This window comes from Puntigrus tetrazona, chromosome 5 (genome assembly GCF_018831695.1).
Source record: "Puntigrus tetrazona isolate hp1 chromosome 5, ASM1883169v1, whole genome shotgun sequence".
NCBI lineage: Eukaryota > Metazoa > Chordata > Actinopteri > Cypriniformes > Cyprinidae > Puntigrus > Puntigrus tetrazona.
The window spans coordinates 12,371,503-12,395,289 of record NC_056703.1 but is presented as its reverse complement, the minus strand read 5'-3'; the positions used below and the strand labels follow the sequence as shown (position 1 = coordinate 12,395,289).

At 37.3% G+C, this 23,787-nt stretch overlaps 1 protein-coding gene and 1 pseudogene across 1 annotated transcript; both read left to right on the top strand.

Annotated features, from left to right (window-relative positions):
- Positions 1-1,247: 1,247 nt before the first annotated feature.
- Positions 1,248-13,926, top strand: arhgap25 (Rho GTPase activating protein 25). The gene is given in 15 exon segments (XM_043239594.1): positions 1,248-1,878; positions 5,705-5,732; positions 5,734-5,842; positions 5,844-5,902; positions 6,434-6,516; positions 7,354-7,467; positions 7,817-8,021; positions 8,876-9,008; positions 9,086-9,159; positions 9,243-9,364; positions 10,667-10,740; positions 10,743-10,829; positions 11,495-11,954; positions 11,957-12,098; positions 13,147-13,926. Coding segments are annotated over 15 exon segments (1,956 nt in total). The 5' UTR covers positions 1,248-1,814; the 3' UTR covers positions 13,349-13,926.
- A 316-nt stretch (positions 13,927-14,242) lies between these two features.
- LOC122344674 lies at positions 14,243-20,435 on the top strand (annotated as a pseudogene).
- The last annotated feature ends 3,352 nt before the right edge of the window (positions 20,436-23,787 follow it).

Genomic DNA, 23,787 nt, shown 5'->3' with positions numbered 1-23,787 from the left:
GTAGTCCTTCAACATGCTTTTGTTTAATCACATGATTTTGATGGACGGATAAAGCCATGGAGTGCCGAGCAGTGACATAACAATAATAAACAGCGTCACACGAAGAATTATGACCATGAATCCACGTGTAATATTTGCCCCTCCGTATTTTCATCACCACCATCAACGAGTGTTTTTAATTGTATTTTTTTTCTCTCCCGGTTCAGTAAACAAACCATCATCTCCATCTGTGTTAAGTGGTGCAAATTTGTTTCTAAGATATTTTATGACTTAATTTATAGAGAATTACACACGTTATATTAGAATATAAGAGTATAAACTGTATATGTTTGACGTAGAGATTATTCTATTCTTCTTCTTTGCTGTATCTGAACGTTCCGTGTGTTATAGGCCCCAGTGCTGAAACATTAGCGTACTGTACAAACTCCAGACGTGAACGGAGCAAATACAACGTTTTATAATCAACAGAGAGAGAGTTACAAACCCGTCACGTTGCTGGCCAACCAATGATTTTCAGGAGACGTGCGTTTGAGTGCGGTGACCAATAAATATTTATAAAGAGACATTTATCAAAGTCTTAAATGCACGCAAAAAATTATATATGTTACAGCTTGAGGCTTTTAGCCGCTAGAGGGCGCCAACCCATGGGTTTGTGTGTGGTTAACAAGTTCTAGTGCAACCGGACTAACGTTGTTCATTGCAATGTTTTGGTGGTTTTAATGTGACGCTTTACTTCTGTTATTCGTGGACACGTTATACTTATTAGAAAGTGCACACATGTTAACGTTGCTCTCCTGAAGCGTCAGAGAGAAACTGACTGCAGTGCGGTTATGCTTTCCATATTTCTGGCGATTTATTCACGGCCAGTGAAAACGGACGTTAAACCCACTCAAACGTGTTAGGCTCTTTTGGTTTGCCACTGAGAAGAAAAACCCTCCTCTCTGTTGAACAAATGAACAACAACAGCTCAATATGCTGCTGTTGTTATTTGTCTTCAAGTACTATGGTCTGTATTTCTGTTGTATTTTGTTTTGTATTTTTTGATAAGGCAGATAAATGTGCTTTCCCTGCAGCTTTGTGTACAGTGATTTGCTCATTTGTAAATGGTTAATAAAGAGGAAAGCTCAATACATATATAAGTACATGCAAATTTGATCTCTTCCTCCTGCTGTTTGAACTTCCTTTTTATGTCATATGCAGGTTTTTTTATGATGACGGAAACAGTTTTGTGCCCATTTAGATGGAAAAACACACCATGGTTAGTTTTACATTCACAAATACGAAGAAACCATGGCGCGTGTCTTCAAGAAAATGACCATTTCTGAGAAGGAGTTGTCCCTATTGGTTAATGTGCATCCTGCACCATTGTAGACTGCATTTTTGCCTGTGTAGAAATTCATCACCTCTGTTATTTTTTTCTGTGTCTTGACTTTGCCACTCACTTCCTCAGCTCATGAAGATTGCGGGTACGAGGAGTCACGGTGCTGCTCTGCTGCCTATGACAAACATGCTGGATGTAGAAACTTCATAGTAACTTTTGGTTTGCTCACACAAACACTGCAGGCGAGCCGAAGGGCAAGATCGAACGTGTTTGGAAGTGTAAAAAAAAAGAAGAAGAATCAGATCAGCAGAGGAAGGAGGAAGTAAAGAGAAGAAGAGGGGCTGACTGGAAAGAATGTACACTTAGAGTTGACTGTGTGTTTTGTGATTGTTTTTGTGTGTGCGTGTGAGCGAGAGAGAGAATGTGTGGTGTGTGAGTGTGTGTGTGTGTGTGTGTGTGTGTGTGTGTAACCTTTTGGTCCGATTTTGAAGAAATGTCTCTGAGACTACCTCATAACTGGGACTTCAGCACTTTCAGAGCTGAAACAGCTAAGATAGGTGAGTGTCACTGCGTGTGGTCAAAGGTCAAAGTCTTTTCCGTGTTTTAGGAATTTCACTTGGCAAGCTGGGTAGACTTATGTGGGATTCTTTGACACAGCAGGCCTCCTGTCGCTAAAGGTGATGCATGTAATGTTTGACTTTTATGTTATGGGAAATCTAACTGCCTGAGCAGTGGTGGTACATATGTGTTTAGTCTAACTTAGAGGAGGTATTTTACAGAATCTATATATCGAGGGGTGAGAACCAACTTTCACCAACTTCTTTTCCATAGTTTGCTCTGACTTTGTGTACTGATTGCAATTTTTATAATGCAAATTTTTACACTCATGATGGTACTTTTGCAAGTAGAAAGGGCTCATTAAGAGTTTCATTTGATTTATATATATATATATATATATATATATATATATATATATATATATATATATATATATATATATATATATAAAACCTACGCCCTTGATCACCCCCTCGATATGACAGACAAAAGTGATGGCAAAGTGATGGTGGAGGATTCAGCCCAAGGCTATATAATTCACTTGAGCGCTCTGCTATGCTCTTTCCTTGTAATTCTGTTAAATCCCTGACACACCTTTTGCTGTTTTATAGTCATTGTAACATTATTTGTACTTCTTCCTTTATAATTTGACTAAATGTTCTCATTAATCTCGAGGCTGTTATGTAAAAAATATGACTTAAAGTATGACTTCCAGCTGATTTTCAAGCAATCGGGTATAAAGAGAGCAGGTTTGTGGTGGCATGTGGTGACTCGTGGCGTTTCTGTTCTCGCTCTGCACTGTCTGTTGGAGATGCAAAGCATTAGTGATTTCCTCTGTGTGTAATCTTCACATGCTGCAGGCAGGAAGACGCTGAGAAACATCGTTCTCTGCTCAAAATGTCAGCGTACTGTTAAATGCTAGATAGTTATCTGCTGTGCGACCTATAACAAGGTCTTTGGTGAAGGTTTTCTCAGCAGTATCCTAGGTTAAGAGAGCAAGTGTTCTCAGTTTTCGATTGCTCTAATTATATGAAGTGTATTGTTAGTCAATATTTTTCTGACGCTATTTATTTGAAGTATTGTACAGCCTAATTTTTCAGCCAAAACAGTGGTTATAATTAAGAATGCACAATATTCATACCATATCAGTTGAATGTTTTTTTTCTCCTCGTACCAATAAATTGTGTTGGATATATAATTATGAATGCTAATTCCCCGTTTTTACACCTTGATTACTTTTGCCATAATTTAATGCTCACTTAATTTTATTTCTATTTATTTCTACACATTCTATTTTATTAAAAGTATCTTGCAGTACAGCCTCATATTTTTAAAAGTTGAAAAAACAATGTTCATAACTACAGGTGCAGAAAATATTGGTATTAGAGATTTTTTCTGATTTTTTTGTTGATGTATATCAGTTATTAATGCTTATTTAATAGTGCATGCTTATTTCCATGCTTATTTATTTTAAGTTACATTTTCATCTAATACTAATCTAATCTAATCATCTAATATTCACTTTGAATTAAAAAATATTAATAATTCTAGAATAATTTGTTATTACAAATATATTATTGGTAGTCTCAAAAATCAATCTCACTTGTAGCATTTAAAATGATTGATTCAAGTATGTTTTTTTAAGAAAAGAAATTATTGTTTATTGTAAATGTATTGTTTAAGGCGATTTAGATATTTAACACCTATTTAGAAATGTTATATACGTCACTGTCAGTTACCAGCCATAGCATTATTAACCTTTCCTATCAGCTAAACGTTTAATATTATGCACACCTATCTGTTCTGAGTGAAAGGTGTTCAAAAGTGTTTCCCAGCAGGAATTGTTAGAATTGTGGAAAAAAAAAATAGGCTGATAATGAAAAGAAAAGCTTCAGTTTCAGTGCTGTAATTGCTTTAATTAAAGACACGTTTTTCCTTTGGCATGCACTGATGAAACATAATTAAGAAACCTGTGTTTTTATTCAGCGTCACCTTTAGACGTTGTCACGTAGCATTAAACATTAAATGCTGGATATTTTAGCCTCAGCAGTTGTGCCGAACGTGAATGATCGTCATGTCCCAGAGTTTAGCCTGACGCAGAACAGCTCGGCCTGACGCAAACAGCTTCTTGCATCTCTGCTGTGATCTCCTTGGTAATTCACGGGGAGTTTGAAGCGACTCTCTTCCCTTCCCCTGATCCCAGCGTGTGTCATAGAAATGGGTGAGGCCTGAAGCCGGGCAATGTGTGTGGGCCTGTGGTCCAGGAGAGAGAACAGTAGTCCGTGCTCTCCATCAGGGAAGTTTTTCTCAAAATAGACCAAAGAGGCTGACATTAGGTGGGGATCTTTCAAAAACGCTACTTCCTGTGGCTGATGAGCTTGTAACTTCCTGTTTATCTTAGTTTCTCTCTTCTGCCCTTTCCTCTGATAATGCGTTATAGCGAATTTGACTACAAAAGCGCCAACTGCTCAAATCGCTGTGACACCATCTCTTGCCAATTAGATAATGGCTGATTTGTTGCTGTCTAGAGATTTATTTATTGTAGATGCTTTCTTATCAAAGAAATGCCACGAAGTCAAGTGTTTTGTGGCTTCACTACGTAACCTTTCACTGTAATGAATGCTGACTGGAGTGCTTATGTCATTTTCTTATTTTCTGCCACTCAACATCTCAGTTTTTCTTATCTCTCAATCACAGGGGTCTCTACCCCACCCTCCCTTTGCTATGGGCTATCCCGCCAGAAAGCTAAATCGCAAATGAGATCTTTTTAGTATCTTAGTTCTCTCTCCCAGACACCAGTGGGCTCAAATGGAGCACAAATTTATGAGATAAATTGAGACTTTCTGAGAGAAAAGTGAAGAAAATTTTATTTTTTTAATGCTGTTCTCAAATTTACAAAGACACTTGCAAAGGCAAACATTTTAATATTATTTATATATATATATATATATATATATATATATATATATATATATATATATATATATATATATATATATATATATATATATATATATATATATATATGACCAGCAAACCACCTTAGGTTGGTCTAAGCTAAATATCCACAAAAATATTTAATGTATTTAAAATGACTTACTTATGGAATGTAAACCTATATATATTGTATTTTCCATAAAAAGTTTTATAGACTAACTGCAACTTCATTTAGTAACTATTAAGGATAATTCATGTGTACTAATATTTATTTATGTATGAAACCTAATGATCATGTTATCCAGAATGTCACATTTTGTTGTTGATTTCAGGTTTAAATTATATTTTGAATTGTTCAAGGTCTATCCACATAAATCTTAAAGCTTTGTGCGCTTATTGTATGTGCTACTAAATGATGTACTTTTTGTTTCTATGCATAGTCATCTAAAACAAGGTCTTGAATGAAACATAACTGGGAGCTTCATTAGATCTCTCAAGGTATAAAAGGGCAATCTCTGAACAATAAAATGTTCCTCTTTGATGTTTCAGTTCTCAAACTCTTGGCAAAGAGTGAAGATCCAATAATACCCTTTTGACCTATAGCAAACAATCCATTGTAACATCGAAAGCTATTTTTTGCTTTTGTGAGTGGTATTGTTTCTGGCAGAACTGGCCAGCACTTTCGTCAGCATAAGGACAAATGTCTATCAAGCAGGAAGCTGTCAGGTTCAGACAGTTAGCCACTGTCATCACCACACATGTGCATGATGGTCTGATGATATAAAACTAGAATTAGTTCAGTGACAGATGACTTTACGCTTCGGACTCATCTGCATGTTTGTGTCTTATTCTTTGCCTTTTTTATTTTTTTATCGGTTTTCACCTCAGCTCGCTCCAAGAGTGTTATGCCAGGGAAGGAGCCCTGGATCCACTCACACCGGTTTTAAGAGATCCATGGAGAAACCTCTGAAAACAGGCTGGCTGAAGAAGCAGAGATCCATCGTAAAGAACTGGCAGCTGCGCTTCTTTTGTGCTGAGAGGCAACGTCTTAACATACCACAAAGATGACAGAGAAAATGCTGTCCAGGTAGGAGAGAAGCAAGCACGGGTAATACAAACATCAACATTTAAACATTTTTTTAAGGCATCAACTTTTTGTTTTGTCTTCTTTCCTGTTTTTAATTATCTGTTTTTCAATGTCCAGTCCTGAGAGTTAAATAATTACAATTAAACTAAGAGTTTACAATTTTTTTCTTCTTCTTCTTTTTTATTTAGTATTTGTTTTTAGTTTGTGGTCATGCGATAATCGTGTAATAATCATAATATTTCTTTTTTTTTTTCTTTTCCTTTTGTTTATTTCCAGGATTACTGTACATCTTAATTTTCAGTGTTGTCTCAGATTTTTGAATCTGACGTTTGAATCTGTATATCATGTAAATGTTTCACACTGGTAAAATAATGAAAGTGAAATACATTTTTATTTGCCTTTTACTTCTGATATTTATTATTTATTTATTACATTTTATTTACTAAATAAGTAATTTTAACTTTACTATTTACTAAATTATTTAGCATCATTTAGACTGTGACTATACTCTCTTGTCTCATTCTTATCTCAGGAACCATCCCTTTATTCTCATGCCAAGTTAACGAGCTGCCATCTAATGCGGATGATAAATTTCTGTTTGAGATTATCCCAGGTGAGTATTTTTATTAAATGTGCTGTATGTACGTTTTTGACTCTTCTAATGTATATTTAGGAAACACGTTATGTTTGCATAGCTGTTTCTCTGAAATATAATGCTATAGCCTTTTTGCAGTACCCATTTCAACCCCTAGATGTCAATTTTACATAGTGCACCTTCAAAGTACCTGTATTATGGGTTATGAAACGATCTATCGGTTAATAAACAGAGTAGCACGCATCCGCGGAAGAACATTCTAACCGGAGCTACTTCCTTAAAGTTTATGTTTATGGCGATTCACTCAGGGTTTGTATTATTCCACAGCGGCGATGACCCGATAAGGCTACACTTGTTCGAATACATGCACTTAATATACGTGTACTGTAGTGATTTGGGATAGCACAAAAAGTGAGTTTGGAAGGTGAATTCGTGATGTACTCACTCATTATATAGGCTCCAATTTACTAATCTTTAAGTTACATAGTGCTCCTGCTTTTACTGTCCGTGGCGGCATCTAATTCTGATAACTGAGGTGGAGTTTGGACCACTTAGATACGCCAATTTTTAATCTATTGTGTTAATTTTCAGGTGGTGGTAAAAAGTTGTTGGTCTGGATAAACAGTTATATTCTGTATGTTTATCTTGTGTGCGATATTTTTCTTTCAAATACGATCATTTTGAGCTTCTGGTGCGATACTTGGATATTTCCAATCTGGCAACATTGACACTTGTAATGCAGTGTGATACAGGACTGCTATGCAGGTTGTTTACAGTGTGTAAAATATCATCGGCTACTACTTTGTATGTTGGGGGGCATACAGTCATACAGTTGTTGTGTCCATGATGCAGCAGGTAGCAGTACAGACCGGGAGCGGGAAGCCTATGTTCTCATGGCAACCAGTCAGAGCGAGATGGAAGAGTGGGTGCGCTCCATTCGCAAAGCCATCGGATCACGGTCCAATGGAGGTATTACATCTTCAACATCTTATTATAAATGTATATTATAAAGTTTGGTTTGTAGGTTCAGGGGGTTCTTAGGACCATTCGCTCGCATACAGTAAGAAAAAAACGGAAACTTGGTAATTTCTTTAACCCTAAAACACAGCACAATGTAATGCATAGTTTAAAATGACTAAAACAGGTTTCTGAAACACCTGTGGAAAATCAATATGCTACTTTGTTGTTGTGTCAGACCTTTCTTGGCATGCTAGTGTAGACAGTTGGCAATTTGAGTGAAACCCTATTACCTTAATGTCTGAAGGGTTATTATTAATGGTATGAATTTAATTAAATGCCAATGTCTCTTTCCTCAAAGTATTTGGAAAGAGCCTTTCGGATATGATGGTGTATGAGAAGAAATTTGGACCACGTCTGGTGCCCATCCTGGTGGAGAAGTGTGCTGAATTCATCAGAGAGCACGGTCTGAGTGAGGAGGGCATCTTTCGCCTGCCAGGACAGGACAACCAGGTCAAACAGTTCAGAGAGGCCTTTGATGCCGGAGAGAGGCCGTCATTCCCCAGGTAAAGTTTCACATGTCTAAATCTGTCACTATTGCTGTAGAGAACTGATCTCAATAAAAGCATATTGTTTATTGTTAAGTCCAGTAATGGCATGCAACTGTATACATAATACATTAGTGTACCATGGAACTGAATAGATAATACATTTATGTACCACGGCACATATAAGGTACTTCAAAGAGTACCATGATATTTCAGTACAGTGCAAAATATAGTAAAAATATTGTGAAATATTATTATAAATGAAAACTATTTTTTTATTTCCAAAATGTTATGTATTATATATATATATATATATATATATATATATATATATATATATATATATATATATATATATATATATATATATATATAAACCATAATCCAAGATTTTTTGGACTTGTGACCACTGGTTTGCAGACTTCAGTGTGCTTTAAAGTTTGCATGCAAATGGGGCTTTTATGTGGATAACCACACTCTACATGACCATTTATGGTGACACTACAGTCTTCACTGCTATTTTGAGGAAGTAGAATAAGAGTTTGACCCAGAATGTATGAACTAGATCTGAGAGAGAACTGTATGTGAAAGAGAGAGAGAGAGAGAGAACGTGCAAAAGCGTGAGAGATAGAGAAAGAGAGATATAAAATCAACTATTTCAGAGCAACCTGGCACACGCTGATGATCTGCGGCTGAGCCACATCCTGTCCTGACTAACAGAGATCTTGCCATTGAACACACGCACATTATCCATTTGACAAGCAATGGTTTTTGCATTTCATCTTCATCGTTTTTGACTGTAAAGACTGTAGTAGACGTTAATGACCCCATGCCGCATTTAAACTTGTTTTGTTCATGTCTTATGCCTGCAGTGACACCGATGTCCACACGGTGGGGTCCTTACTTAAGCTGTACCTCAGAGAGCTTCCTGAACCTGTTGTGCCTTGGACGCAGTATCAGGCCTTCCTTGACAGCACTCTGACGCTGGATGCCGCCACTGCAGCGGTGAGAAGCACATTCGCAAAAACAGTATATCAGATGAGCACTGATCCTATAACTAACTGCAATACGATCAATCCCAGGGCAAAGAAAAGCTGGAGGTACAAATCAGCCATCTGCCGAAAGTGAACTACAACCTCCTGAGTTACATCTGCAGGTACGAGTCCCTACAAGAGTGACAATGGATCAGACACTGATAGGATTGTATATAAGTTTGTATATCTATATTTGTTATTTCAGGTTCCTTTTTGAGGTCCAACAAAACTCAAAGGTGAATAAAATGAGCGTTGAGAATCTGGCCACGGTGATGGGAGTGAACCTGTTCAAGCCACAAGTGGAGGACGCCATCAGTATGATGAAGGGTCAGTAATCATCCTAAGGAGAATAAAACATTGTGCTCTATGTAATTTATATTGTTTTTGAAATATCCCATGGAATCAAAAGGTTGGTGTGTCTTTAAGTCCGTTGTTAGGGGTGGGAGCGGTATGATTTACACGATTAAGCAGCAGAAATTTGTCAACCGGTACAGACTGTTGTCTCTATCACATGATGTTGTTGTTCTGCGTGGTCACGAAAACCTGACGTTTGCATGTTTTTTTTTTAACATTGAGGTTTAAAAAGAAGTCGTTTTAAGATGCTGAAATGCAGTCAGCAGCGAAATGCCATGAGCGCTGTCAGAGGGACATGTGCAAAAAATGTGGTATTTTTGCCTTTAGATTTATAGGCCTTAAATAAAAATACACAGTTTTTGTGTCAAAATGCCTGTCTTTGCAAGCATCCCTGTAAACACAGCAGCTCTCAATTGAAAGCAAATAGCTGAGAAAGAAAACACAAGTTGGATCCGGGCAGCTCTTAAAGCAACAGCAGTAAAATATATAAACGAAAAAACAAAAGAGAAAATCTCTCACTGCTCGACTATAAATCACTTTTGTGTCTTTATTAAGAAAACACAGTGAAAAATACATGTTTTTATACATTTGATTACTTGATTATACGATTTATGTATAATAATTATATTTGATTATACGATTTATGCAGCATTTCATATTTCTTTTTTCAACTGTAGTTGATTGTCCTACTGCTTCTAATTGATTTATTTTTCTTATTTAATTGCCGACTGCTTACTGATTTTCTATTTAAGCTAGTATTTATTGTTGACAATGTTGACAAGAATTATGACATTCCTATGGTATCAAAAATATTTATATCATAAAGAGATTATTTAAAGCAAAACAACTATAGTGTGATATATATTATTACTGTAAAATAAAACCTTTTTAGCAGAAAATGTAAAAATTTACAGCCTTTTTTTCTGGAAAAATGAACCCAAAATATTAATGCCATATTTTCTTCCTCCAAAACTCTTCCTCTAAAACCACCTGCAATAGCAAGAAGCATATCATGGAATGCTAGTATGTTATTCCATTTTTTAGTAGTCATAAAGTTGTATAATATGTCTAAACTATAGGTTAAAAATAATTTGACCTGTCATACTCACAACCTCCCGTTTTAGCAGCAAACAGAACTTCAAACAGAAAAACAAATCATTGGTTGTTTCTGGGATATTTAACCTGAACTGCAATGAGTAAGAATGAGATTTCAAGTGTGGTGTTCATGGTTAACACCTTGCAGTGTTCATCTTTGTTCTCACCTCATACATACAGGAACACCCATGATACAGAAGGTAATGACTGTGATGATCAGACACCATGAGCTGCTTTTCCCACCCTCTAAAGACGCGCGCAGCCATCTCCTCTACCGAGCAAGAAAAGCAAAAGCAAGAAGAGCAGTAATCCTCGCAGTTTTGTGGGCTGGGAGTCTGCAGAGGTATTGATCACATAAAATTACAGCTGTTTCAGAAGCCAATTCATGGAGAACTTATAAATATCATTTTCATCACCAAGGCTGCATTTATGTGCTTAAGGAAATGCAGTAAAGCTGTGATATTGTAAAATAATATTAACTTATATTTTAATAGTATAACTTGTGTTAAATAATTGGTTATTTAAAATTAATTGATTTCCTTAATTGCCAAACAGATTTTTGTCACATGGTGCTTTGGAAATCATTTTAATATGTTGATTTCATATGTTGAGTTCAAGAAGTCGTATTTTTGGAGAAACTACCTTTTTTCAGAAGTATATTTAAAATGCTGAATAAAAGCATTATTAAGTCTTACAAAATGCTCTCATACCAAAGTTCTAAGTGGTAGTCTACCAAAAATGTAAATCTAAATTTGGCCTTATTTTTGGCAATGACACTGAATTAGGTTTTAAAATATTTAGCATTTTACATTTTCTACTTAGAATTTAAGCATTTATATAGCATATTACTTCTAATTTATTTTCAAAAGGGTTTTATTTGTAGGCTTCAAATTAAGAATAGTCATATCTGATGAACGCACCTGCCGTTTGTCAAGGTTTTTTGAAGCTGTCACTACTTTACTTTCACATCTTTATTTCTTAACTGATCACATCACTCTTCTCCCCAAGTGTGAAGTGTCCTCCCTTTCTGAGTCTCCGGAGGAAGAGGAAATGGACACACCTGAGGAAGAGAGGAAGGACCTGTGTTCATCTGACACAGGATCAGAAGGCACGCCTCTTTCTCCTTCCTCGCCATTTTCATCCGCAACCGACACATGGCCCGACAGCCCCAGAAAAAGAACACAAACTCTACCCAGCTTAGGCTGTCTGCCAGCGGGAAAAGGCCGTGAGCCTTCTTGGGAACGCTGGAGCAGGTTCCAGGAGAGCTTTAACGAGAATGAAGAAAAAACATTCTCAGAGGACATCTTTAAATTACTCGACCTGCAGAAAGTGACACTATTTTCTGGAGGGCAGAAAAGTGAAAAGGAAAATGTTGAAGGACAGAAGGACACAGACTTGAATAAGACAGGTAGTGATGTCGTGGACAAACAGATAGATGCTGTAAAAACACAGGCACAGAGCACAACCCCGTTCCCAAACCTCGGGTAAGGAACGATGTGACTGCACCAGCTGTGAGCCAAGAGAAGCCAGCGGAACCTTCAACAGAACCTGCTCTAAAGAAAAGCAATGCAGCACCACTAGAAAACACAGACTCAACAAACATCATCAACAGGTACGGACAAATACAAGTGTACACGTGTTCATTATTTGCCATAGTGGAGTTTGCTAAAAGGGTTTGAACAAACATCTTTCAGACATAGAATTTGCATGTCAGACAATAAAATAGGCTCGTATTTACACTGAAGGAGGGATTCAGGCCACATTTAGGGACCAGAATGTGTCTTAGTGGTGAGCTCTTCATTAAGGCCCATTAAAGTGCCCCAATTGTGGGTTGTAAAAGGTTCATATTTTGATTTTGGGAGTCCCCAACAACAGGTTGACATACATGCATGGTCACGAAATGCTTTCATTGCAATAATATGCCTTTATTTTTAGTTTTTTTTTTTTTCTCAGCGACTCCCAAAAGATTAGTTCAGTAAATCTTTTCTTCAAACCCTTCCTTTGCATGATACTAATCTGTGGTGATTGGACAATTTAGTTTCGTTTAATAAAAGCTGCATTTATGAGTGCAGTATTTTACTGCTCCAAAAGCAGCACCTATAGTGGCAAAGAATGAATTTGCCTTTTCATTTCAAGTGGATGGACAATATGCTAATGTTTCATGTTGACGCTACCAATAAACAGCTTGGGATTTGTTTTGAAAAACTTGTTTTAATAATGCAGAGTCGACTCTGTCTTTAAATAACTTGATACATGGTGCACTTTCAGATTTAAAACGTTTCAGGATGTTTTCATTCACTTAAACGGTGTTGAACACTGCATGAAAGGTCTTTTTTAAAAAAAAAAAACCATAAGAGTAGATTTTTAGGTAACCAACAATTAGAGAACTCTAGAAAACTCTCTAGCCTTTTCTAATAAATTGAAATGTATGCTCACCAAGGCTGCACTTTTTAAATGAAAAATGCAGTAAAACAGTAATTTTGAGAAATATGGTTAAAATTGAAAATTGTTTGCTATTGTAATATATTTTAAGGTGTAATTAATTTCTGTGATGCTGAATTTTCTTGTTGAAAATAACATATTACGACAAATCATTTGTAACGTTATAAATGCCTTTAGTTTTGCTCAGTCTTCCTGACCGCATGTGTTTGTGCGTTTAGTCTCCAGCAGAAGAACAAAGAGCTGAGCGCTACAGTGACGGAGCTGCAGGCAGCACTAGAGGCAGAGAAACGCTGCAAAGCTGCATTAGAGATCCTACTACGCAATGCAGAGCGCAGCAGGGATGAAGCACTTGTGCGCAATGAGCAGCTGAACCGAGAGATTCAAGAGTTCCTCAACAGACCGACTGCTGGACCGTCATAGTCACGCCATCACGCGAACATATTTCAAATGAAGTCCTGTGTAGCCCCTCAGGAGTACACCACAAGCTGGACAACTCCATCTGGTTTTACACCATGAACTGTTCAGCAGAATGCCTTCAGAGTAAGACTATTGATAATGTCCATCTCCCAGGACTTCGATACAGTATATGACACCTTATGTAAAGAAATGACAGATTTGATTTACTTAGACGTAAGACAAGATGTGAATTTTGAAGCAATGCAGTATTTTACTAAACAGTTGAGAGTATTTAATGACCTTTTTATTGAAACGTTATCGTATTTTATAATGAATCTCAAAGAAATAACTCCCCAACAAAAACTAAAATGGTCAGATTTGTTTTTAAAGAGCCTTTTTATCGACAAGGAGAAGTCTTTTCCTCCGTTAATTATTAATTATAAATTAAAACAAAATCTGTTGTGGCAAAGGTTTAACATAGTTATTGTTTATGTTCTCACCGGACTGTGTTAGTCTCCATTAGAGTTTGTGAACAATTTGATGAAAAGGGCAAAAAGCACAAAATGTGGATTACTGTCAGTAAATAAACCGTTTTTATCTGGCTTTCCTTTCCTGCACCTTCACTTCTGTTGTCTGGTTGCAGTCAGAATGAGATAGCGTGTCAGAAGAGATAAAATGTGACAGAGTGTGAGAGAGAAATGGGAAGAATGCTTTCAGATCAGAATTCACACAAGAGACCACGGGAAGGGGTAAAAACACTGGGAATTACGTAAGAAAAAAGAAGGCCAGATAGCATTGTGTCTGTCAGCTGTCATAATGCTGATTAAATGATAGGGGAGGAATTTCCTATTTCCGATGAGGCTGGATATACAGACACTGTGCTCCTTAAAATCAACACAAAGCTGATAAAGTGAATATATGGTCAGGTGAGTCATTCATTTAGCGGATTGCAGTTTGTTCTGTGATGTTCTTCAGTGGACGTTTCCAGATGTTTCTCTGGTGAATGGAGCTTATGGCAGCACTACAGTTTCTAAGATAAACAACACTGTTTCTCTTACGTAGGAGAGATTATCTTGAGGAAGAGAGTGAGCGTGAGCACGGCATGTGACACCACTGGTCACTGGGTCAACATTTCAACTACATGCCCATCTATTATTACAATAATCTATAGTAATAACAACCTTCACTTAAATAATACACGTGGAGCACAAAATACAATTTGAAGAATGCTGCTCTTAATGTAGTGTTATGTAGATTTTCAAAATTGCTGTGATTTTCGTGCCATCTGTAGACAAATGTTTATCAGCAATAACGTGAGCTTCTCGTCGCAACAGCACACTGCTCTAAATACATGAAATTAAGAATTGCATTGAGAACTACAGTAGAAGGTGACGTTTTTTTTTAAATAGCATATTGCAAATGGGATATTGACTTGAAGAGTAGTTCAATAAACAATCATTTTATATTAAGTGACATGTTCTACGGTTTTGCGGTTGGTTGTGCGACTGTTTAGCACAAGATGGCGGTTTCGTTGCTGAATCAATCCGAATTGGTTGAACGAATGACTTAATGATTCAATCATGCAGTGATTTGCAACCACCATTTTAGGTTTATACTGAAAAGTCCCCTAATGTGCACATTTCAGGGAGTTTGGGGGCAATATGTGGATGAGTAAACAATATTAATTCAATAATTTGAATTCAATAATTAATTTTTTTCAAAAGCTGCAGTCCATAAGTAATGCCTCTTTGTTGCCATCTATGTTTGAAAACCTGTAATTGCAGTTCCTTGCCTTGGGGTCGTAGGCGGCTCCAGGACGGATTAATATAACGCTGGCTTCAGTCACTGCATCCGTGTGAAAACTGTATTTAGTGATCACAGATTCTAGCCTACGTCTTGGAATATATGATCCATAATAAGATAGGAATCCTGTGATAATTTCATTACTTACCCACTTCCCGATCTTATATAAATGATCATCAAGACATATGCTGAATTATAAAGAAAAAAAAAAAAATTTTGTGTATGAATCCAAATTTCTTTTTTTACCCAAAGTGTTTCTTGCTTAAGCTTGAACTATACTTAAACTATAAATCACATAACTTACATTATAATAAATTGTCGATTCTCGGGCAAACTGTGACGCGCTTTTTAACTGCTAATTTCAAACCGTTATGTTAATATATCTAACTAAACATTGGCTGACGGGAAGTTGTAATACAATTTAGCATTCCTTTTATAGAACCGAAAACTTTCTTGTTGTCTATATGGAGCTTTTTTGTGATCATTCACAGAAAGTGTGGCAATGTTTTGTATTTTTATTTTAGAATATTTAAAAAAAAAAAACCTTTTGAAGCAAACTTTATGAGGTGGCTGCTGTTTTTGCTTGTTATGTCTGACTCACCCCAGAACGTGTTACAAGCTACCCATTAGTGGGGTAGAATGTAACAAACACACTCCATGTATTTTACATCAACTTATAAGGGCTGTAATATTGTTACAGAGGTTTGAAATTGTGTAGTGAACAAATGTGGGTGTTTTGTATTAAGGTTTCAGCAATCCAGCTCAAAAATTGTACGAGTTAGAGATGCTGAAACAAGAAGTGTTACAAATCTACAGTCTCCCCTGTGTGTGCATTAGCGTGTAGAGTTAAATTCTAGTACAGTCTAATTTCAAATCGGCATACTATTCAAATTTCGGATTAAGAAATTCTTTAAACCCAAAAAGCAAACTATGCTCCCTTCGAACCGGTTGTCTTTAAAATACAAATCTTGTGTAATCCCAGGCTGATCTGTAATCTGAACCCCATTTAAAACTGGAATATAATTTCATTTCATTCACATGTGTTTCATATAATCCTGCCTTGATTATAATCCGCATCAAAATGATTTTTGACATGTAATTAGCTGTTCTGAGGAAATACCATAAAATGATCCGCTTCCTGCAGGATAGTTGCTTTTTATGTTTTTATGGGCCTCAGACTTCCTGCAAAAACCTACCATACCACTCACATGAAAGAACATTATTAAAATCTAACTGATGTGAATCAGGCTAAATAATAAGGTGATTGTATTGAACACTGGCTGGTTATGTACTTGCTCAAATATTGATTTTGGATCATTTTTAACCAAAAAACCTGAATTGAGCATGTTTTCAACCATTTGGCTATTATATTTATTGGTCAGTGCTTCTTAAACCTAATTTCAAAAGTGTGATTTCTAGACCTGCAAAAGTCATGTAAATTAAAACAACTTTAAAATGAATTTTTATATACCATTTATATATATATACCATTGCTATTGAATAGCCTTGTAGTCAAGCTGTTTGAGAACCACCGCTTCAGATCCTCTGCCAGTTTAGACAGATTTGGATCAGATCAGATAGTTGAAACTGATCTTGGGTGAGTATTGGAAGCAGAAACTCTTCTTGACTGAAAGCATTCCTCTTAAGTAATTACTTCAACGCAACTTTGCAAAGCAGGGATGTACAAGTGTATGAAGTCCGTCTATTGGGTACTTCATATCTTGAGCCTCTGGAGATGTTTTCCATTGGCCGCAGAGCTGTGTCAGACCCTCAAAACGGGTGATAAGGGTTTCCCCACTTCCAAAGGAGCAGTTTGTTTTTGGTCATAAGCACAGAAGCTCTTCAACAGGCACCCTGCTGCACACCCTACAGATGATAAGATGCTCCAGAAGTCAGTGGAAATACAAACAAAATACTCATGCACGGAATTCAGCAGGTTTTGTTTGTGTTAGGAAAAAAGTCACAGTCATCTGTCCCCAGTTCGAGCAACTTCTTATTTGTTTCCCATGAGGGAACGTTAACTTTCAAGTACCCATTTCATTGCATTTGATGCTTAGAAACTTCTCTGAGATTCACAGATAACAGTTTTGTAATGGCAAAAAATGGCTGCTTTCAGTCTATCCTGCAACCTCTCACACCTCATTTCATTTCAGTTTCCGTCACCGCAGATATTTATCCTCTCTCTTTTTCAAAGATACGGAGGCACTCTTCAAACGTTTGTCAAAAAGAAATGGTCAATGAACTTAAGTCCCAACACTCATAGGAAATCATAGGAAAAACAAATAAACACTAGGCCCAAAATCTGCCCTGGCTCACCCACCCAAACAAAGGAAGGGGCTTCTGCACGTATCAGAGCGATGTTTACAAAATCCTCATTAAGGAAAAGAAAGCAGATAACGGTGCACACACACACACATGCAGGGACACCACGAACGTTAAAACGCAGAGCTTCCTAGTTTGTAGATAAGGGACAGAGAGAGAAAGTAGGAGAGCAAGAGTGAGAGAGAGAGGAAAAAACATTTGAAAAGAGATGCCACAGAGGGACATCTCTTTCACGTAGTGAAACCACCCTCAAGCCCAAACTTTTCAGACATCAAAAGGTGAGAAGAAGAATAAATGCTCAGAGGTCAGGAATAGAGGCACTTTAATGCAGTCTGCGGCTACATAAAAGAACCAAAACATCATAGGACTTTACTTTCCTACATTCTGCACTGGAGTGACCACTGACATTCTATCCAGAAGAAAAGGTTGAGTACTTCAAATTAAACGCATTTGTCACTGGAACTATAGATCTAGATTTTGCTCCGTGAACTCTCTGCACCTATAGCTGATACGCACCTCATTTGCTTCACATCATGGGTGTCAGCAGGAATTACTTTTGGATTACATGTTCATCCAGCACATCTATTTTATTGGCCTTTTCCTGCTCTTGTAGGGCCCTTCTGTGCACAGAGCAGCCCTATCGGCTCCCGGAGAGGCTCCGCACTGCTTCAGGGCTGGATGACGGACATGGAGGGGGTTCTGGATCCCCACTTCTGGAGCAGGACAGTGAGGTAGACATGCAGAGTTTGCTGGAGACCCTGAAAGGACAGTTTTTGCGCACTTTTAACCTGACTCGTCCTGGCCCCCTGTGCAGGCAGGGGCCACTCGAGTAGAGTAGAGCCCCTGAGTACATGCTGGAGCTCTATAAACCGCCGCCAATGACCGAACAGCAATGCCTTCTGCAAACATCGTGACGCAGTTTTAAAAATGAAGGTAACTGCATATTTACTTTAACAGTGAGGTCTTTTCAACTGTGTTTGTATTCTGAGAACTTTTGTTGTTGTATGTTTTTTTTTTTTTTACAAAATCTGCTAATGGCAATAAAAAAATTTTTCTACTGTGGATGTAGTTCAAAGAAACAATAATGTGAATAATCAAGTAAGAATAATAGAAAAAATGCATTTTATGGTTGTGCCCTAGGCTATTTGTTTTTGATTAAATATAATACCTGTGCTTGCAAAGCTATGCACAATTAATCAAGATAATATAATACTTTTATATTACATTTACATTTAGTCATTTAGCAGACGTTTTTTATCCAAAGTGACAAATAACAATAAAAGCAATTAAAACCAATAAAAGAGCAATACATATGTATAGCGATAAGTGAGTCTCAAAATGTGATCTCAAATAACAGTTAATAACAGATGTCTTTTTTTAGCTGTGTTCCGTTGTACATAACAGCATTTTGATGCAAACTTAATATCTCTGCAGAACTATGGAACAATTAAAATAGATGTTTAAATGCATTTTTGTTTTGTTGTGAAAGTTAAAAAGCATCATATGGTTTAGAAATGCATGCAAAAGATACAATTTAAGCTTATTTTTACCCAATAAGTTTTGTTTTAAATATAGACGTCTTGTGCGCACACACACACACACACACACACACACACACATACAGTAGTCAACATTTGAAGTGGATCAAAAACGTTCATCAAAATTGGCATAAGACAAGAAGATTTTAGGGAAAATTTTGATGAAAGGTTTTGATCCACTACAAATGTTGACTAGTATATATATATATATATATATATATATATATATATATATATATATATATATATATATATATATAATTCTTATGTTTTTAGACATATCTTTGATATTTATGGTAGATTAATGATAACAAGAGAATTTAAAATTCCAATTTTTTTCAGACTCCTCCCCATATAGTGTGGGACCTGGCGAGGTGAGACGACACCCACTTATCTTCAACGTGTCTATTCCACATCACGAGAGAGTCACTGCAGCTGAGCTCCGACTGTACACTTTGGTCCAGACTGACCGCAACAAATACGCTGGTGTTGACAGAAAAGTGACAATATATGAGGTCAAACAGCTTGAAATAAACAGCACTCAGCAGATAAGAGGTGACAATATTGATGCAGGAAATCAAACCAAGCAAGAGGAGAAAACAGAGCTAGTGGAGTTTGGCGTCGCGACAGGTTTACAGTACAGATAATGGGTGGGAGTCTTTTGACATGACCACTGCGGTGCATCTTTGGCGGAAATCAGATTATGGTACCACCCACAGGCTGGAGGTCCACATAGCCAGTTTGAACTCTCAGAGTTTGATGTCAACCGAAGGTAAAGGAGGAAGGTAATGCCAAAAGGAGGACATGGACATTGACACCAGCCCAGAGGACAAACACAAACCCTTAATGATCGTCTTCTCTGATGACCAGAGCGGAGATCACCGCGGAGACAAACGGGAGCTCAACGAACTGATCCAGCATGAGACAACTGGGCCTGGTGTTCAAGACAACCTTGACCTAGAACTGACCGGTCTCTGGGACGACCTGGAAGTAATGGGACAGAAAGATGGGAATGAGGAAGAGGAGCAGAGCGAGGAGGCTCTCCTACAGATGCGTTCCAACCTTATCTATGACACAGCGTCTAGAATCCGTCGCAATGCCAAAGGCAACCAATGTAAAAAAACATCCCTCTATGTGGACTTCAAAGACATCGGCTGGGACAGTTGGATCCTAGCACCCTCTGGATATGAAGCCTTTGAGTGTACGGGGACTTGCATGTACCCTTTGACCAAACACGTTACACCTACAAAACATGCCATTGTGCAAACTTTGGTCAGTCTGAAAAGTCCACAAAGAGTGTCCAGGGCTTGTTGTGTTCCCACTGAGCTAGACCCCATCTCCCTGCTCTACCTAGATGATGCAGGTGTGGTGACGTATCAGTATAAATATGAAGGTATGGTGGTAGTGAAGTGTGGATGCAGATAGTATTTAATGGACATGGAGAAGTGGGCTGAATCAATCCAGTTTGGATTGGAAGAGATTAAAAGACAGTCATTGTCTATGACTAACATTCCAAGTTTCTTCCAAATGGCAGTGGATAAAGCTCTTACTCCCAACCTTAACAGCGTTAGCAGGAGTCATGAAGTCAGTTGGAGCCATGTGACGAGGGGCCACAATGCAACATTTAGTGGAACGGTGTCCATTTCATCCCTGCTGAACAAGGATTGGGTGGAACATAAGACAATAATTGAACCACTGACACGCCTCAAGATCAGCCGGGATAAATGAGCTGTTCTTATCAGTAAAGACTGAAGTTTAAGTGAGAGATTATATCAACTCCAACTAGTTACATACTTGGCCATATCATTTGCGTCAGCAGAGTTCTTGCTAAGTGGGTGTTTTTGTAAAGATGGCAGCGAACTCAAGCACCACTGGGTCAGTCCAGTGACATTACCAGAAACAAGAGTCCTGTGATACTGCCTGTTTCCAGTTTCCACAAAGCTCAGTATCGTATCTGTCACGACACCACCAAGTCAATATACAGCTTCCTGCCTAACAGAATGTGTTTGATATGAACTGTCCAAGTTGAAGTGAAACACTTATCAGAAAAGTCTTGTAAACGAGGATAAAACAGACCAGAATGGACCAGTCTTGTCTTTCAGAAATGTGTATGAGAACACCTACTCTGGATATCCTAAGTCCACAATGGGGTCTCATTCATTAACCACTCAAATTCATCTGACTTTATGAATTTTTTCAAAAATCTGACTTTATGAATATGTTACGTCATACAGAGTAAAAAGTAAGAAAAGTACATTATAGCTTGTGTTTTATTTTTTTTTAATGAAAAAAAAGCACAACTGTACTTATGTACAGGTTTCTAATGATAGGTTTGTAATCTAGGTCTGTGTAAAGGTGTATTTGAACTGGTTTTGAGGAGGCAAAAGCCATACGAGTGTGTGAAGAAAGGCTGAAATGGAAAGGTTGTGCGGAGAAAGCAGTTAATGGTTTAACCATGTTTTATGCAAAGGTGACCTGGACCACAAAACCAGTCATAAGGTCAGTTTTTCAAAATTGAGATTTACACTTCATCTGAAGGTTAGGATAGGATATAGGACCATATTTGGCAGAATACGACTATTAAAAAATCTGGAATCTGAGTGTGCAAAAACTCATAATATTGAAAAATGTGCATTTAACTTTTTCCAAAAAGTTCTTAGCAATGCATATTAATATTCAAAATTTGGTTTTGACATTCACGTTAGAAAAATTTACAGTAGAAAAATATTTTTATGGAACATGATCTTTATACTAATGAATTTTGGCATAAGAAACTGTATTTTTTGGCGATTGCTACTATACCCGGGTGACTGGTTTTGGGGTCCAGGCTCAAAAATAAGTATGAAAATTAGATGAAGGAAAACAAAGAAATTCATGTGCAATGTATGTGTTATGCAAAAGTGTTTTGTGAAAAGTACTCCTGTGGGTTTAAATACAAAATAATCAATGAATGAGACCTATTATTTCTGTACACAACCTAAGCAACAAAGCGATGATCATTAAAGACCTGAAAAGGACAATATGAACTTCTGAAATGTCTCAAACCAGTTAAGCCGTTTACGATATGCAACATTTTCTTGAGTCACTTAATGCTGCCTTTATCCTTTCTTCAGTAACACTTCTTTCTACTGAAATGCTGTCTGCATTTCACCTTGTCACTACTGAGTTGGGACAGTTGACAAAGGATGCATGTTGTACATCTTAGTCCATCCGCCCTGTTCCAGGCGGCATCAGCAAGCGGGATACTGTGGGCTCTCACACCCTCCTGCTCCACATGCCGTGCGAGCTGTGCTCCCACCCAAAGCATGGCTGTGATAAGAAGGTGTCAGGACTGAAAAACATGTCTGTGACGACTAAAGACAATTCCAAGCTGCACGGAGGACTGGAGACAACTGATTCCTGGGAATGAGAAGCCAGTTGGCGGTTGTATATCATATCTACTTTTTGACCCCAAACTACCTTAAAGCGAAGACACATCATTTACTCCCCATCGCTCTCTCCTGTAGTCTTCTGTCAGTCTTCTTCTCCTTTTGGACCCTTATCGCTGTCAGGGCATGAGGATGAATGGAAACTGTCTCACTGAGGTCATACCACCCACAGATATCTTTCACAAGACTTTGCAACCTGATAATATCTTCCAGAATTATTCCCATGCCTGATGCATACTTTGCATTACTGGCTTTGTTATTGTTGAAGTACAAATTGTGTTCTGCTGCTTTGAATAATTATAAAGCTTATTTATTGATTAACTTATTTGTTTTTATTATTATTTAGGTGACATTGTATAGTAATACTGTACATATGACTACATACACTATCATGAGTACATGATACTGTATGATGTTGTGCAAAAGAATATGGGTATACAAGTATATGAGTTAATTTAAAATCAAATTATTAACTGTAATAATTTATCATTTTCTCATGTAGTATGTGTTCAAATACTCAGTGATGTTGTATGCGCTTTAATCATCGCTTTTCAAGCACTGGCGTCTTGTTAGGATTTGTATATATCTTTAAATAGTTTGTTGATCCTCTTGTTCCTTGCACCCAGATTCTCCATAACTCCTTAACAAGATATATTTAGCCACGATCAGTCCAGAGCTTGCTGTTTAGACATTGGGTGTGGGAGCGATTCATAAATTTAACTTCCCATTGAAGACCAGCAGCTCAAAGGCCCATAGTTTACAAGTGTCAGACAGATCTACATCCATGGGAAGCTGACTGGAAACTAACGACCACACAGGCTCATTTGCTCTGCGGTTGAGACTGTGCAGATCTATTTGCTTCTTTTTGCTTCGGTTTGGTTTGGGCTTAGGAAGTGTTCAGCGTCAATCTTTAAATATTTAAGATGTGAATGTGGTAATTGCCAAATGTATTTTGCCATGTACAAGCGCACAGAAGTTGTAAATAAAATGATATTTTGAAGAAACTTCCTGTGATATTTTTCTTTTATATTTTAGTATTTATCAGCAAATTTGTCATTGACAAAACTCTTCTGTCCTCAGAAATTCTGTTAATGTCAAGTTAAAAATTGGTGCTTGAAGTGTCTCGTTTGTTTCGCCACAAAAGCCATGACAGAAAAGTTAAACCAATAACGGGGAAACAATGCGCCCTCCAGTATGTTTATTGAGCTTGAATGATGACAGTTCAGGACCTCCTGACCAATTACACACAAGCATTAATGAGCTATTTACAAATCACTGAAGCATCTGCATCTGGATATTGTCATGTAATTCTGGGTATTCATTCATTATTCATTGTATGGACAGAGGAAGTTATTAGCATGCACTTATGATA